At 42.5% G+C, this 16640-nt stretch overlaps 1 protein-coding gene across 1 annotated transcript in view; it reads right to left on the bottom strand.

Moving 5' to 3' along the window:
* Nucleotides 1-16640, bottom strand: part of LOC141986261 (putative E3 ubiquitin-protein ligase HERC6) — a 34586-nt gene that overhangs the window by 1840 nt on the left and 16106 nt on the right. The window contains exons 9-22 of the mRNA XM_074950580.1: nt 16244-16371; nt 15485-15544; nt 14072-14165; nt 12347-12536; nt 10860-11008; nt 10650-10766; nt 9865-9975; nt 8099-8269; nt 6921-7067; nt 4692-4858; nt 2960-3026; nt 1872-1942; nt 386-569; nt 180-282 (exon numbers count right to left, since the gene is read on the bottom strand). Coding sequence (XP_074806681.1) covers nt 180-282; nt 386-569; nt 1872-1942; nt 2960-3026; nt 4692-4858; nt 6921-7067; nt 8099-8269; nt 9865-9975; nt 10650-10766; nt 10860-11008; nt 12347-12536; nt 14072-14165; nt 15485-15544; nt 16244-16371 — 1759 coding nt within the window. The remainder of the gene's footprint in view (nt 1-179; nt 283-385; nt 570-1871; nt 1943-2959; nt 3027-4691; nt 4859-6920; nt 7068-8098; nt 8270-9864; nt 9976-10649; nt 10767-10859; nt 11009-12346; nt 12537-14071; nt 14166-15484; nt 15545-16243; nt 16372-16640) is intronic.

Here is a 16640-nt window from a genome sequence, read left to right as displayed (position 1 = left end):
TTTCGTTCAGAAGTCATTTTTACTGCACAGAATCTTTGGGCACTGTACATCGTGGGACAGACTTTGTAGAACCCCAGAGGAGTCAATTCTGCTCCAAGGAAGAGTGGCTCATGGTAACTACTCTATTTTGAAAGATTTTGGGAGAAATAAACTCATCTGTTGGTGGACATGATACTCACAGAGAAAGCCCTTCTTCTTTGCCACTGTGAGCTCATGGAAAACCTTCCAGAACATTTTGATGGTGGGGTGTGATGGAGTGTACATTCCCCAGTAGACTGCATTCTTCAAAACAGAACAAAGGAAAAATGTTTACTCTAAAGAAGTGAACTCAGTGGATAAATCAGAATAATATTGGAGAAAATTCTTTCCCCTCTTCCCTTCAAACCTGTTCAAATTTGTTCCAGTCATAATTAGCATTTCCAATTGCCACCTCCATCAGTTCTTGAGGCTGGAAGAATCTAAGTATCTCTCTGTCCAGGACTTTGTAAAATCCCCTTTTGAACTCCTCATAAACCACCTCCACAGATTTGTTGAAGACGTAATCCACATACTTGTTGACAAAGTCCTTCCTTCACAGAAGCAAAGAGAGATGTTGGTTAGCTCACACACAATATTGTTCTCTTCATACACATAGGACAGTAAATATATTTGCCTAGTCACCTTGCTCCTCACCTCACAGAAATACAATAGTAATAAGAATAGCTTTTATTCAGATACAGTTTAAAAAAAATTACAGGAAAAATTGTGTGTCAAAGTATTTTTCTCCTTATTAGAATTAAACTGACTGACATTCCTTTGACACTAAGGAAGAGGGAAATGTTCATTTAATGGCTCAGATAATAGTTTCCAAAGGTGGTTATAATAGAAAAGTTTCTACTGAGGTTCTAAAAGGAACTAGGCGAGTTCATGCAGGATAGCTCCTTCAATGGCTATTAGCCAATATGACCAGGGATGCAACCCCAGCCTCCAGGTATCCCTAAGCCTCTGACTGCCAGATCCTGGGACTGGACAACAGGGGATAGATCACCTGATGATCACTTGTTCTGTTCATTCTCTCTGGGGCACCTGCCATTGGCCACTGTCAGAAGACAGGATACTGGATAAGCTGGATCTTTGGTCCGATCCAGTATGGCCGTTCTTATGTTTTGTATTCCAGGGGTAGGAATTACTTTAGAATCTGACCCTCCAAACATTTATTGCTTATTACTGCGAACTATCCCACTGAAATCATGATAGTCCCAGTGACTACTCATGACAGTAAGAGCTACACTCAGTACTAAGTATTCACAGCATCTGGCCCCGAGTTTGTAACAAAATGGCAAAAACTTCATTAGGGATTGTGTCCTCATTGGGAGCCTGAAGTGGGTAAAGTCACAACAAGTGCCTTTAGACTGCTCATTTCTCGGGAGAGAGTCCCACTATCATGCAATTGCACACACACATTGGGGGAAATGTTGGTGAGTCTCTCACAGACACGTGCCAAAGGAGGAGTTGTTTTAAATCAGCTCATCAGGTGACAAGTCAGGGGCTCACATAAACTCAATAGGGAGAGGAGTCTGGGACTGAAAAAGGAGACACGTGGTCACTCCCAGCCTTCCACACAGAGAGGATGGTGAGACGGACAGAGGCTAGCTCAGGTCTCTATATAGGGGTTTTGAAGTGTTAAGCTTAATCTTTTCCTGTACCTTCCACCTTATCCCTGCGCTCCCAGCTAGGAGGATTTGCCTCATTATCATTGGCATGTAGGTACTGAGAACTGCAATACTTAAAAGGACACTATTGTAAAGAGCTGGACAGTTGCTCTGTCTCTGAGGCCTGGCTGTGAAAGCCCCACCAGTTAGAATTAAATAAACCAATCTGCATTAAGATACTTGTTTTTGTTGTTCACAGCTATGGAACTGCCATCTGGAATCAGGTCTACTTCCTTGTTGTCCCACGACACCTGAAACCATGAAAACATTCTTGTGAGAAGAGGCAACAATCCAGGCAACCTTCTCTCCATTAAATAATTCCCTACTAAGGTACTTGAAATCAATACGGCTGCAAAGTTCCCACTGGTGTTGTGCACGTTACAGAAACCTTTAATCCAATCACCCTCAAAACTGCATTATAGTGGCAAGAGAGAATGAGGTGCCTGGTGCAAATGTGACCACAATTTCAGTGACTTCCCATAGCTATTACATGGGTGTGTCAGTAATGTGCACAGGTAGGAGTCTTATGTGTCATTTTCAGATGGGTATGTTTCTCGGCATTAAAGAAAATATGAAGATTTTTGTCCTCTTTTTTGCCTTTCCCATCTCCCCTTCAAGCCCAGGTCTTCCCTATCATACACAGAGCTTTTGCTCATTGACTGACAGGATAGAGTGGGCTAAATTCAGCACCAGTGAAGTCCATGGAATTGCATTTGCTTACAACAAGTCAAGATCTGGCCCACTGTGATTGGAAGAGACCAGCCTCAGAGCCAAAGGGCTCGTCACTCCAGTAAGAGGCCATGATAATCAAAACAAAATCAGTTAGTTCCTATGAGTATCTTATTTAAAGTGGGGTTTTCATTTTCAAAGATTGAGAAGCAGGGAAAATAATTTGTGTTGCAGAAGCACGTCGGAGCCCCAGTCACCAGCTAGACCGCATTGTGCCAGGCACTATACAAACACAGAACAAAAAGATTGCCCCTGCCTCAAAGAGCTGATAAAAAACCATTCCCATAGTGGCTTATTCTGAATTTCCAAAGGGGACAGTCATTGTTTCCTAAACTGGATAGCATGTGGGGGGAAAGAAAGGAATAAGCAACTGCAGTAAGTTCATGAAAAGCTTCTAAATACCACATCAGCAGTGTAAGAGCACCCAATCCACCGTGTGAAGCAAAGAACAACATTTCAAAAGTGACAGCAATTGTAACTACTGTAGTGCACAGCAAATGAAATGGACATGTATCATAATGGCTTCCAGAGGTACTCACACAATAATGTATCTGAAGATTCTCTTCAATATCATCATACTCATAATCTAGAACTGCCTGCAAACTCCTAAAGGGGGGAGAGGGGGAGAAAAAAAAAAGACAAAAATATACTTATACGCTGTTAGATGACAGACCACATGATAAATTACCCTGCATCATGAGTAGTGAAATCCCAACCATTTATTACCTATTTGTAGTAACTATGAGCCATTATGTTTAGTAGACAACAATTTAAAAAAACTATTGATTGTTTGTAGATTAAATTATGCTAACCATAGTAGTAAATACTGTAGTTAAACGTATTTCCAGTTGCAAGCAACAAAAAATTGTAAATTCTGCCCTCATGGGTAGAAGAACGTAATACATGTCAGAGACAAAGGCCACCATGAAAAGTTTTGGGCGCAAAAACCAGGAGAAAAATCTACACCCACTTCCCCCATCTCTGCTACCGTATGCCACAGAGTTCTGTCCTTCTCATCAATCTCTGTCTCCCTTCCCTACTGCAGGTCAAGCTGGGAATTTTTTGTTTTCTCAATAACTGTCCAGGAAAAACCTGTATCTCAAGTTTGGTTGTCCCATAAAACATATAGTATTTCAACTTCTTAGAAGTCAAAATGAGTTTTGTTATAAAGCATAAGTTGCTTTGTGTTGCGTCACTTATATGTATGTTTTTATTGTCCAGCGCAAGTACCAGTAACTGTAATTTGTCCTTTTATTCATTTATTTATTTCTTAACACTGAATCTCTGGGCTTTGATGACAACACAAGCTATTCAGGCTTTGCTCTGTTAGTTATGCTGACGTCCTCACAACAGCGCAATGTATGTAATATGTTGTATTTCACAGCTGCCTATGCTGCATTCTCTCCTCCTGTTCCAAACAGACAGCAGAGAAGATGTAACGTATGGCAGGGTGTGCAGCTGTCTGGTAGATCTTCACTGTTAGAGCTTTGTGTGGCTCATGGTGCTAATGATTCTCTAACATAAAAATGGATCTAGATGTACTCATGAATGCCTCTCCTCTTGTTACAATGCATGACCTTAATCCCCAAATCAAACCACAACCGACAGAAAGGTACTACAAAAATAGGCAAAGCCAGACAGACAACCTGGTACGAGGGTGGCCGAAGTGTAGAATGCTACAGTGTGGCTCACAGCAGCCCTCATTCTTAATATGGGCCCAGAGAGTGGAGATTATGAGACTGCGTATAAAAGTCCATTCGATCAAGACTGCAATCTGCTCTATTTTAAGAGCAACTGTGCTGCTGGCAAATAATTGCCAAAGCGAGCCTCACAAAGGCAGCTTGCATGACCCTGACACAGAACTCAAGCACAGAAAAATAACAGAAGGTTTGCTACTCTTATGCTTCCATCTATCTATGTTCTTATATAGCCCCCATTTTACCTCAGTACCTGAATACCTCACATATATTAGCCAATTTATCCTCACAACCCCTTTGTAGGGAAATGTTAATCCCATTTTGCAGACACGAAACTGAGGCAGAGAATGTAAGTGACTTGCCCAAAGTCTCACACAGGAAATCAGTGGGAGAGCTGGAAACAGAACCCTACCTCAAGTCCCAGGTCAGTGTCTGAACCACAAGACGATCCTTCCTCCACTCTACAGACAATATAGTGAAAGCCAACAAACTATCCAGCCCATTCATATACATGTGGGTATATGCACATACTCCTTTAGAGATCCAGATGGAATCAATAGCTGAAATCACTTACTTCCCTACCACAGGACTCAGCTCTTTCAAATCTTCGAGCGAAGGCTTCTTATCCAGAAGTTTCTTAAAAATAGCGAGTGGGAAAGGGATGAAGGCAATGATCCTGTTGAACAGGGAGAGCCCACACAGGACCCCAAAGAGGAAATACTTTTTCTTCTCTACTGAAGACTGGAAAAAAAACAAGTGTTGCAATATTATAACTGGAGAACCAAGTAAGTAGTAGGTCATGGTGGAACAGAAAAAACTAAACAAGCCAGAATAGAGAGATTGGAAAGACAAAATTTACAGTAAATCTTTTGGTTCATTTTTGAGCCCTAAAAACGTTAATGACAGAATTTTTTTGTATTAGTTAAAGGGGCACCATGTCAAGATCAATCGGTGCAAAATGTAACTCCCCCTGCAAATTTTTTAAACATTATTGTTCTGGTATTTAAGAAAAAGCAAAATCATCAGCAACAAAACCTATCAGTCATTAAGAAGAGCTGAAACTATGTTTAAAGAGACCCCACCAGAACCTTCTGATGCTCCCCAAGGCTCCAACCCTGCTCCATTCAAGTCAATGGCAAAACTCCCATTGAAACAAATGGGAGGAGCACAGAACCCTAAGTAGGGGGTGGGACCCCTGGAATAAGAGGCCTGCTTCTGTTTTGAAGCCCAATCCAAGATCCACTGAAGTTAGTGAGACTCTTTAAGGAGAACTGAATCAGGCTACTGGTAAAGAGAGGGCATCTGGCAACTTTGGGGCATGCATTAGCCACAGATCTGCTATCAGTGGATTTCATTGTCCTCTTGTGTCTCACTGGGGAATGTGTTAGAGGTCTCACTCTGTGGCTCATCTGCAAAGGACAAGAGTCCGTTTCAGGCCCTCCGAGCACACCTTGGCTCTTTAACTCAAGCTGTAGCAGTTCATGCTTTTAATCCCTGGCACATCGGCCAAGATGGTGTCTGACAAACTATCACTTCACAGAGTGCAAACCAAAGACAATTAATGAGCAAAATTATCTTGAAAAGCCCTCTTTTAGACTTAATTTGCTGCATTACGTCTTCCCCTTTTTTGTTCACATTTATTTGGAAATCGGGGTGAAGGTATTTACCTTTTTTCTTTCCCCTCCCTGATAAAAATAGATATTGCTGAGCAATAAAACTAAATTTCACAAAGGAGTAAGGACACAGAATTAATTGGGCCACTGCCAGATAAAGTGTACAAAAGCAGCATTTGACCACTTGAAGAGTTCCCACTGATTGTAGGAATTTAATTGTTTTTGACTATGCTTGTAGTTAGCCTGGGAACACCAGTCATTCAGAATTCTAGACCATGGAACTGGTCCCCCATCTGACTGCAGCTCACCTGAACTCTCAGAGATGCACTCTGATGATCAGTTACAATTTGTTTACTAATGGAAAGTGTCAGTATATAGAACAGTAACACACACATTGCTGTGGTCTGGTTAATTACTGCGGTCAGCCAGGGAATATAGTCTGAGTGGTTAAAGTTCTCTAAATTTATTTCTTAGAAAATATTTCTTGTAGGAATACAGGAATTGCCAGACCTGGATCAGAAGTCCCGCTAGTCAGAAGCGGCAAGAACCCCCACAGGAGGTAGAAGTGGTATAATCTGCCTCTCATAAAGATCTCATCCTAATCCCTACTATCTAGAGAATGATGTAAAACATGAGGCGTGAGATTTTTATCCCTTTAAAAACTATTATTTGTACTATTATAACTCTGGATAAAGTTGTAATCCATATAAATGTCCAGTCCCTTTCTGAATCTCATTAAATTCTTAGCCACAGAGAGCTCCACAGTCTAATTACTCACTGAATGGAAAATTATTTCCTTCAATACTTTTCAGTTTCGTTGAACATCCCCTCGTTCTTGTGTTGTGAGACAACACAGCTCACTATTTATCATGTATAGAGCATTCATTGATTTATGTGCTTTAATCATGTCCCCTCCTTTCTACGGTAAACAAAGCTAAGTGCCAGTCTTTGAAATCTCTCTACATTCAAGTTTTCCCATGCACCCAATCATTCTCTGAACCCTCTCCAATTCCGCAATATAAATCACCCAGGTGGCACAGACCCTCTGCTCTGGAAAATTGCCACAGCCTTCCAAGACCCTCCCCTGCCGACTCCAGCTACCGTGCAGAAGGTAAGGAAGCTTGGAGTCAAAATGCAAATTACTTCCTTTGTCGCTTGACCCTGAATGGTTTGTGCAGATTCTAACTTACGCTGGTAGGAAACCACATTGGGGACGCAGGGTCACAATATACGAACATCCCATATTGTGGATTCACCATCTCTTCAAATACATACAGGAAGAATTCTAACGTCACTCCGCCCGCATCCAGGCCCATCAACTCCCCTTCAAATTGCACCTGCAGAAACACAGAGAAAGATGGCTATTCTTCGTGGCCGTTGTTCCAAAGTCATTGCAGACTACTATTTCCCCAGAAATGGAACAATCAACTCCACATTCATCCCTTAGTGCTGGAGTCAAACCACTAAGTGCAGTGTATGCACGGCTTTAGGGTCTGAAGTAATCAGCCCTTTCCAAGACCAGAGCAGGAACAACTCTGCAAAGGGATGATTTGGGAAGATTTCATCATTCCTGCTCTTACAAATTGCCATTCTTACCTCTCTTTTGAACTGTGACTCATCACCTTTCCCTCCTCCACCTCCTGAAAAATGATGTCCACAGCACACTGCTACAGTACAAGTTAGGTCTGCTTAGAGACACACTGCTCTCTCTTCTTTTCTCAGGATAAGCTGAAGTTGGCTTTTGAACTCACCAGCCCTCTGAGGTCCCATGACAAAGCAACAGACAAGCCACACCAAGTCAGCCTGCATTCTAATGAAGAACCACAAGCTGTGGTGTCATGCCGATCCAAGGGCAGGAAGTGTTAACAGAGAGGGGTAAATGTTCACGGTCGTGCACATGTAAGACCACAAACCTTGCAGTAATTGATCTTTGTTAATGGGGGGGGATCATACGGTTAAAATCTCAAAACCCTGGTTAAAATTTTCAAAGCTGTCGACCAAGTATAAAAATCTGCCTAATGCGTTGAACCGATCCTTGCTAATTGGCTAATTAGGCACCTGTCTTCCGGTGCATGCTAGCTAGAGACGACCAGAAAATGTTTTTTCTTCCGTAGAAAATTCTGACTTTTCATCAAAAACGGAAACCAAAATGTTTTGGGGTTTTCACCCAAAAAGTTTTCATTTTTTCCCCCCAACTAAAATATGACGACATTTTTGTGGAAAGCAGGCACTTTTCACAAATAATTTCAGGTAATTGAGAGGCGGTTTAAACAGAAATTTTTCAATCAGCCCTAATTCCAACCAGCTATACAGTTTCTCTAATCTCCCCGGTATTGCTAAGTAGGAAGAACATGACGGGGCACCATACCAACAACTGCTTTTTCAGGACACTGTCCTCCACCAGACTTAGTTTACGTAAAGTATCTTCAACCAGGTTGCTGCGTTTAACTAGCAGAGGAAAAACAGGCAACGCAGGAAGCTCACTCTTTCTCAGCCATTCATTCTGTGTCAGTATGAACTGGGCTTCTGCCTTCGCACCCTAAAAAAGAATGAAAATATAACTCTATTTCCAGCATATTGTCTGAAAAAATCTGCAGTGATAATGGGTACAACATTTCCCCCTCTATGTGACATTTGCCCAGCTCTAAACACTAACTTATTGCATTGCATTGCATTGCACACCCATTTTCTTTCATTTGAAACCTACTGTGTTAGAAGTAACTGGTATTCATGTCATACAGCATAATTAGGACTTCTTTTATAAGGAGAGTTAGATAAAAATGTGAATTAACTCCATATCAAAAGAGTCATTTTCCAGGAAACCATGACAGAAATGACTATGGCAAACCATAGATTTATGGCTTATTGCAACTATTTATAACCCACTACCCCCCCCCCCCCCACACACACACACTCATGGCTTCCATGACTGGAGGGGTGTCAACTGGACACTTCACCTGGTATGGTCCCTTGAAATATGTTAACTGCTTATGCTAAAACTGATCCCCCTCGTATTTAGCTGCGAGACTTTCATACCTTTCCCCAGAGCTCTGTGTAAGCTCAAAAGCCTGTCTCTCTCCCCAGCAGAAGTTGGTCCAATAAAAGATATTACCTCACCCACCTTGTCTCTCTATGGCAAACCAAAACACCCATTGGTAAAAGAAGACTTAAGTGATGTTTAAAGGAGTAACTTCTGATGTTCAATTGCAAATTCCGTTACATCAAATTTTGTTACATCAAAATGGCCCCAAATCCTGCAATTCAATCCACACAGGAACACTCCTGAGCCTGTGTGGCAACACTTAATAAGATCCAAATAATTCTCATTTAGGGGGAACTACTCTTCTCCTATAGGAATAGCAGCAAGGTCCTGGCCAAGGCTCCAGAAGCCCTTTGTTAAAATTCTGCCACCAAGACACAGGGAAATTAGGACAAATCCCCTCCCCCACCTTATAATGGACTAAATTCCACTGAACTGCAAGTGTATTTTCAAATAATTGTCCTGGGAGACAATGCTCCCAAACTCCACTACAAATTCTTTTCCTCTCCCCCCCTCACCCCCGAATCTAAAACCACACTGATCCATGTCATGTTACAGAGTCGATCATGTTAGTATAGTATTTGAACAACCAATGCCATTTTTCCCCAAGAAGAAAATATAAACCTCTCCAGCAAAATACTCTACATTGGCAAGTGATAGCACCTGGTGGGTCATGAAAATACTTTACTTAGGCCATGGCTACACTACAGCTTAAATCAGCATAAGCTGTGTCGTTCAGGGGTGTGAATAAGCCACCCCCATGAGCTAAGTAAGTTACATCAACCTAAGTGCTGGTGTGGACAGCGCTATGGACATAGCTACTGCCACTCGCGGGGGTTGGAGTCATGAAGTCGACGGGAGAGCTCCCTCTTGTCGGCATAGACTCTGCCCTAGCAGTGCTACAGCGGCACCACTGTAAGCTCTGTAGTTTAGCCATAGCCTTAGTTTGGAAGGAAAAAAAAAAAAGTGAATACATTCTAAGTCCCTCACTTTAGCACATGCTCCTGGGGTTGAAAGGTCACTCTAGTTCTGTGGCCCACAAAAAACAAACCAACATAAACTGTGTTTCAGAGTATACAGAGACCAGATCATACCTCTTGCATGAAAAATGAATCAAGGTGGAACACGTGAATCTTGGAAACCAAATTAAAGATAAAAGGGAAACGGCAGAATATGACGGGAACGTGGTCTTCATGACACGAATTCTACCAAGGAGAATGGTACATATCTTTTGAATACTTAAAAATAAAACAGGCAAGTCCCACTTTCCGCATGCTTAACTCATGGATTCACCCTCTTTCCTCCCTCCCCACACAAAAAAATGGCCCCGCAAGACTGCAGTCTCCTTCCCCTTCTTGCCTAGGAGAGAATTATAACTGTCCCTCTACTCCTTTGGATTAGCTGCTGTGCATCAAGGGCAGGTCCTGGGGCCCATTTCCCCCACCAACCAGGTACTGCAACTAAACCCAGACTTAAAAAAATCAAAACATGGCTACAATATGGAGTGAAGGTTAAGGTTAGACATTTCAGAGGTAGGCAACAGAGTCTAATGGTTATGGCACTGGACTGGGAGTCAGGAAACCAAGGTTCTATTCCTGGTTCCGTCACTGACCTACTCGGTGCAACTGGGCAAGTCACTTCAACCCTCTGCGCCTCTATTTCCCCTCCTATGTATGTGTGTGTTTCTCTATTTAGACTGTGAGCTCTTCTGGGCAGACACAGTCTCTTGCTTGGGGTCTGTTCAGAGCCTGGGACAATCTGGCCCTCATCTCAGCTGGAGGTGATAGGTGTTACCATAATAAGAAACTGCTGTCTTTTAACCATCCACCGTCCTGAGAAACTCTGGAATAACCAGGAGATGGTACAAGGTCATACTCACAGCTGTAACTTGCCAAGAGCGCCACCTCCATACATCGTTTGAAAGAATAAATGTTCCGGAGATTTCATCTATGTAAAAACTGCTTAACTGTAGCGTGTAGTTAGCCTTCCTGTTTGCCTTGAAATGGAACAAAATGTGGGTTCAGATGCACATGTTTGCTTAGAACCGGTGACGATTCTCTGTGCAGTTATTCAGACTAGACATGCTTACCCTGTACAGCTTTTCAAGCACTTCTAGGAGAGGTTTGGTGTCCTGGTAATGGGGGAAGGTGTAATATGGCAGCTGAGATACTATAGCCTTTTTCAACATCTGCACCGCATTGTCCAAAAAGGATGCTGACAAGGATGACCAGCATTCTTCTGAAATATGAGAGGAAAATATTCCTGTAAATGAAACTCCCCTGCCAAAAAACCAATGAAACAAAAATCTCTAAAGAAACACACACATCCCAGCCTTCCTCCACAAACACACCTTGCAGCTTGCATACTTATGAATGATACATGATTCAAAAGTGTTTTTTAATGCAACGTGGTTTTGGAGGGAAACAATGCAGCCACTAAATGCAATCAGACACCATACTTCAGCTATTTGCACCCACTCATATAAAACACACATACAAAACTACAGCAGATGAGAGCAACACCAAGCCTAAACATGTGAACTTACGACCACCCCAGGCCAATAACCAGAGTTCCAGGGTAATTTTCCTAGCCCGTCTAAGGCTCGTCATCCCTCTCTTTGAGTCCCTCTCCGCTGGCTCCCTCTTCTCTATTGTATCAAACATAAAAGTTACTTGTCCTTAATTTCAAGGCCCTTCACAATCTATCCCTACCCTACCCTCTCATTCAGTATCGAAAGGTTGAGTCCTGCCTCCGAACGGACCATGATGCCAGCCTCCACTGTCCACTTGTTAAACTTTCAAACAAACACCTTCATGCTTTCTTCCACGCTGCCCCATAGGCTTGGGAGTGCGTACCATAAACATCCACACAGCCGCCTCATTATCCTCCTTCAAAACCCCACTGCCAAGGTGCCTATACATCCCTGACAACAACTGGGCTACTGGTGTGCTGAGACCACTGCCAATCACGCTGACCAATATTATCTCATTGTTTCCTATGCTCGCCAGTCTGTCCGCGTCCACCTCATTTATCTTGTCTTATTAGATTGTAAGCCCTCTGGGGTAGCAACTGTCTTTTTGTTCTGTGCGTACAGTGCCCCATGGACCAGGAGCTTGTGTGTCAAGGGTTTCTAGGCCTGGTAGTAGATACAACAACAAGAAAGGGAGCCCACTGGTTGTTTAGGATGAAGGTGGAGATATATGGTCCGTGAGTTGTGGAACAGATGCACACGAAATTGAGAAGAGGAGCTGAGGAGTAGAGTGTAGATGGAGTGTAGAATACATTAGTTCCTTGCTTTTTAGGGTTTGCATTGATTGACTATGCAATCTAGCACCTTTGGCTCTAACTAATAAAAATTGTGTGAGAGAATAAAACTCTCTCCCTCTCTCTCTCATACACACACACGTCATATGAAGATTTGGGGACAGCAGCACTATCCACAAGTAGTGAAGGGACGAGGCTAAAATGATCACTTTGTATGTTAACCGTGTCCTAATTAAGTCATTTTAAAATGTGTGCTGAAGTTACCACCTCAGGCAGTGGCTTCTCCTCAGGCTCAAAGTGAAACAACCTTACCCAGAATGTCTGAGGAGCGGTCACTCATGGTATTAATGGCCTGCGCAAGTCGCATAACAAAAGGCTCCAAGTTCGGTTCTTTGTACATCACAGAGCATTCTGGCAGGAGCAGGAAAATAGATAAAGCCTCATGATGAGGAGAACGCAGTGGAAGACGAGGAATCAAATCAGCCAACAGACAGGGATTTATCTGTATGCAATAAAATAAAATAAAGAAAGGTGGAAGAGAGAAAGCATTTAGAGAATGATTTGCAGTGCCATATACAATAAAGCCAATACTTTCTACCTGGCATAATGCTGGACTTGAAACTTTGCAAAAAAGAGTTTTTTTATGTAGAATTTAGATGCAGTTAAAATAAAAAATAATCTATGTTAAAATTGGGGTAAAAAGGGATGAAGAGAGGTTTGTTTGTTAGAGTTGTTGGATACTTACTGTCAATTGTGCCTTAAAACTGATTCCTAAGGACTATTTTGCACCTTTCTATTCAGAGATGAGGAGCCGCTTACTGGCCCAAATGCCTAAACTATCCCAATGATTTGGAAGCTGTGCTGCTGCTCTGTTTCCTGTCTGTCTCCCAATTCCAAAGTCATGGTGTTAAAAAACAGAAATACTTTTGACATTATACCACACTCAGGGTGATTTCGACATGGGATAAAGAGTTGTCCCCATCCTCTCATATACTTGGCCAGCTACCTCTTTTTTATGTTTAAAAACAATTCCTCATACCTGGGAGGTGAAGACTTTGGGAGACGAGAGGGTTAGGGAGATTAACAGTCTATCAGGAGAGTCATGTGTTAGCATATCCAAGTGCAACGCATCACTGCACAGGGAGCAGAGTTTGGATCCTACGCTTGTCCTGAGCAACTTTGGCAGATGGCATTACAGACCCTTCATGTCTTCCCCAAACACACAAAGAAAAATTCCCTTGCAAGTTAATTAATTAAATTAATCAGTAGCTTCCTGTGTGATGAAGTGGGAATTTACTTAATGTTTTATAGGAATACGGTGTGTGCCTCAGTTTCCCCTATATGTTGCACAAGTATCTAGGTGGTGGAACAAGGGTGGGTGATCGTGCAGAGACCCTAGAGGGCAGGTGTGACTGCCGCCTAGCACCCTGGGCCCAGACAATGGACAGACATTCTGGGTCCTGGCAACTGATAGCCGGGCCTTACCCTCTGCAAGAAGACCTGGAAACAGATCAAAAGACGGAGGAGGGGAAACTGAGGGTGAGCTGCTGGAAGCAAGTCAGTCTCCTGGTTTGGGACTTGTGGGGGGAGAGCCCAGGGCTCTAGGGCTCCCCAAATTGGACTTTGCTGAATCTTCCTACTTTCTGTGCTAACAAGATCTGTTCTGTACTGTGTTCCAGATGACTAAGAAACCCTTCTGTTTTACAAGGCCGGCTGAGAGTCACTGCTGACTGCGAAGTTGGGGGTTCGTGGCCCCTGGGGCTGTATGGAAGGCTTTCCCAGGTACCCTATTCACTGCAGGGAGCTCACAGCATGAAAAGGGTACTGAACACTCCAAGGTCAGACGCAGGAGATGCTGAAGCCAAGGAGTTGTGCCCTCGGGAGTGTGTGCCCTGCACGGTGTCACACTACAAGAGGGTCCTGTCTCAACTTCATTCAGAGTAATTCCAGAGTACCAAGCCGGTGCACCCCTGATGACCTGTTAAATTAAGTTATACCCTGGGTGTAATTTGCACAAAAACTTGCAAGATGTTTTACCTGGTTAACAATCCACTCCTTTTTGGTTAGCTCATCAAATACGTCCCTCGCCTTTTGTAGATCAACACCAATACAATTTGCTTCCAAAGCAGAGCTAAGGTGATTAGGAAAAAAATACACCTCATTTTATATAATAAAGGAGGATGCTGCAATATACCTCAATGGTTACATTTTGGTTTTAGGGTTTTTTTTTTAAATCTTTTCTAGCAAATGCTCTTTCCTTTTTTAGCAAGCACTGATTTTTAAAAGGTTCTTCTTCAGAATTTAGTGCTGTGCAATGTGCCAAACTGACAGCCCTAGAAATTGGATCTCTCTGCTCATCTACAGGGCAGAGAGTGGCAATGCAAGCTTTCCCACAATGCCCGGTCAGCGTGCCTCAACCAATCACCACCTGTAAGGGGGAAGAGGACAGCTGAGTATTTGTGCCCATTCAATCCTTGGTCACTCTGCTGAGACTGTTAAAAAAGAGGGCCAGTTCCAACTGTGACATGGACAAGGGTCCACTGTCCGGGAAATGACCGAAGACGACCTGCTCAGGTCACACTGCCACCAAACAGCCCTCAGACGGTCCCAAGTGTCAGTCACTATTTTAATGAGCTGGATTTGAACCAGTGACTCTGTAGGCTCAAGAGCACAATACCAACTCTGTCCCCTAAATCAGCAAAAACTATATCATACACCTGTGGTTTGTTTTTTTGTTTGTTTGTTTTTTTTAACATAAACAAGCTTCGAATCATTGTAGCTCTGTAAAAAGCCCCGAAGGGTTCTTGTTAGCCTTAGAGTTGTAGAACTGCTAAGTGAAGTGGAAGAGTATGAGAACACATCTTAGCTCAGCCGACAGCTTGTTTCTGCAATTCTTATTCAGGTATTTTAAAATTAAAGCTTTAGGAAACTCAGATAAATTCCATGGGCTAGATCTGCCCTGCCCAGGATGAAGGAGTGGGAAGAGGAGAAAGGGAGCATTTTCCAACACACCCCTAAGCACACTCACAGACTAGGTGGTCAGGATTCTTAGCGAGCACTTGAAAATGCTGAGGAGGCCAGTAGTCTGGTCAGCTGACAAGCATGGTCTGCTGGCTAGCGGTATGGTTGGGTGTCTGGCTGCCTAGTGCATTTACTGCTGGGGATTCAGCGTATTGAATGGTGTTCCTTTATTAAAGAAGTAGCGGAGTGTATCACAACTACATAATCCCCCTTTGCTACCTGGAATCTTCTTGTCCCGCAGCAACATGACGGTTATTCAAACATTAAAATGGCTGTTACTGCTCTGCTTTAACTCCCTTGCCACCCCCAAGCCCAGCAGGTACATCTTCTGGATACAGGGATAGGGTTTTGCCTTCATAATTTAGTTCACTTACAATTTTAGCTTCTTGTTTAAACTTAGCAAAGAATGGCATTGAAAGTATCACTTACCTGGGTTTTAAAAAACTTGCACTTAAACAAGCAGGAGAAGAAAATATCAGGGCTATTTCCCTACAAAAGGCATAATAATACAAGAAAGTAGGCATTAAACAATTATCCCCCCAAGTAGGTCAATGCATTAGCACTCAGACATTTACAAGATTGAATCTTAAGCAATTACTCTGTTATTTAAGATATTAAGAGAGCACATTTGCGTCTGTTTTATTTGCATGATGAATTTTCTACTGCCAAAAGATGCTTTCTTAAGACATGTCATTTAGAGGAAGATACTGTTTGCTGCAGGATTTTTATTCTCTCTCAGGGCCTGATCTAAACCCCAGTGAAGACAGCCTTTCCATTAACTTCAATGGGTTTTGCATCAGGCCTTTATAATCTAATCTGACTCCAAACGAAATGAGAGGGTGTCTTTCAAGTCAGTTTAGAGTCTGCTTCCATTCCCATTTAGCAGCAAACAGGTCTCTGATGATTCAATGAAAAACAATTAAAGAATTGAGTTCAGAAACAGTGTTTAGTCATGGCTGGTTGTCATCAAAGAGTGTTCATACAAGGCTGGCTAAATTGTAGGACAGCCACGTTATAGGCTAGGTATGGGCACATTACCTAGGTATGGGCCTAGTAGTTTCAGTAAAGGCAGTAGAACAGACCCTACTTTTGTTTAAAGTTTATGAATCAGTTTTTAGTACATTGACTATAAAGAGTCTAAAGACAAGTCTTCTCATCCCATAATGTAGAAAAGTGGTAGACACCAACCTTTTAGCCTCCTGGAATTCATCAGTGTCAGCTGTCACTGCCAACCATTTATCTATCAATGTCCTGTCAAGCCTGCTAATCTTCGACAGGGTATCTGTGGGAGAGATCCCATGAGCATGCTCAAGATCCTTAAATAAAACCAAAAAGCAAAGATACAACATATGAGTGTATATAAAATTATAAATCACCACTGCAAATAAGCTTTTTACAAAGCAATTGATCAAATCTGCTCCCACTTTTGCTCAAACTGAAGACCCTGCATTTGCATTAGGCAGGTAAATGCAACAGGCTACATGGAGAAACTACCCGTTCTCTAATCTTGTAATACTCTTCCTGACAATAAGTAGGTTTATTTGAGCGTGCTACCATGATGTCCCTGATGCTTCCCAAATTGAAA

Source organism: Natator depressus, chromosome 4 (assembly GCF_965152275.1).
Source record: "Natator depressus isolate rNatDep1 chromosome 4, rNatDep2.hap1, whole genome shotgun sequence".
Lineage (NCBI taxonomy): Eukaryota > Metazoa > Chordata > Testudines > Cheloniidae > Natator > Natator depressus.
Note: the sequence above shows the minus strand (reverse complement) of the source record. Positions and strands in the feature narration are given on the sequence as shown.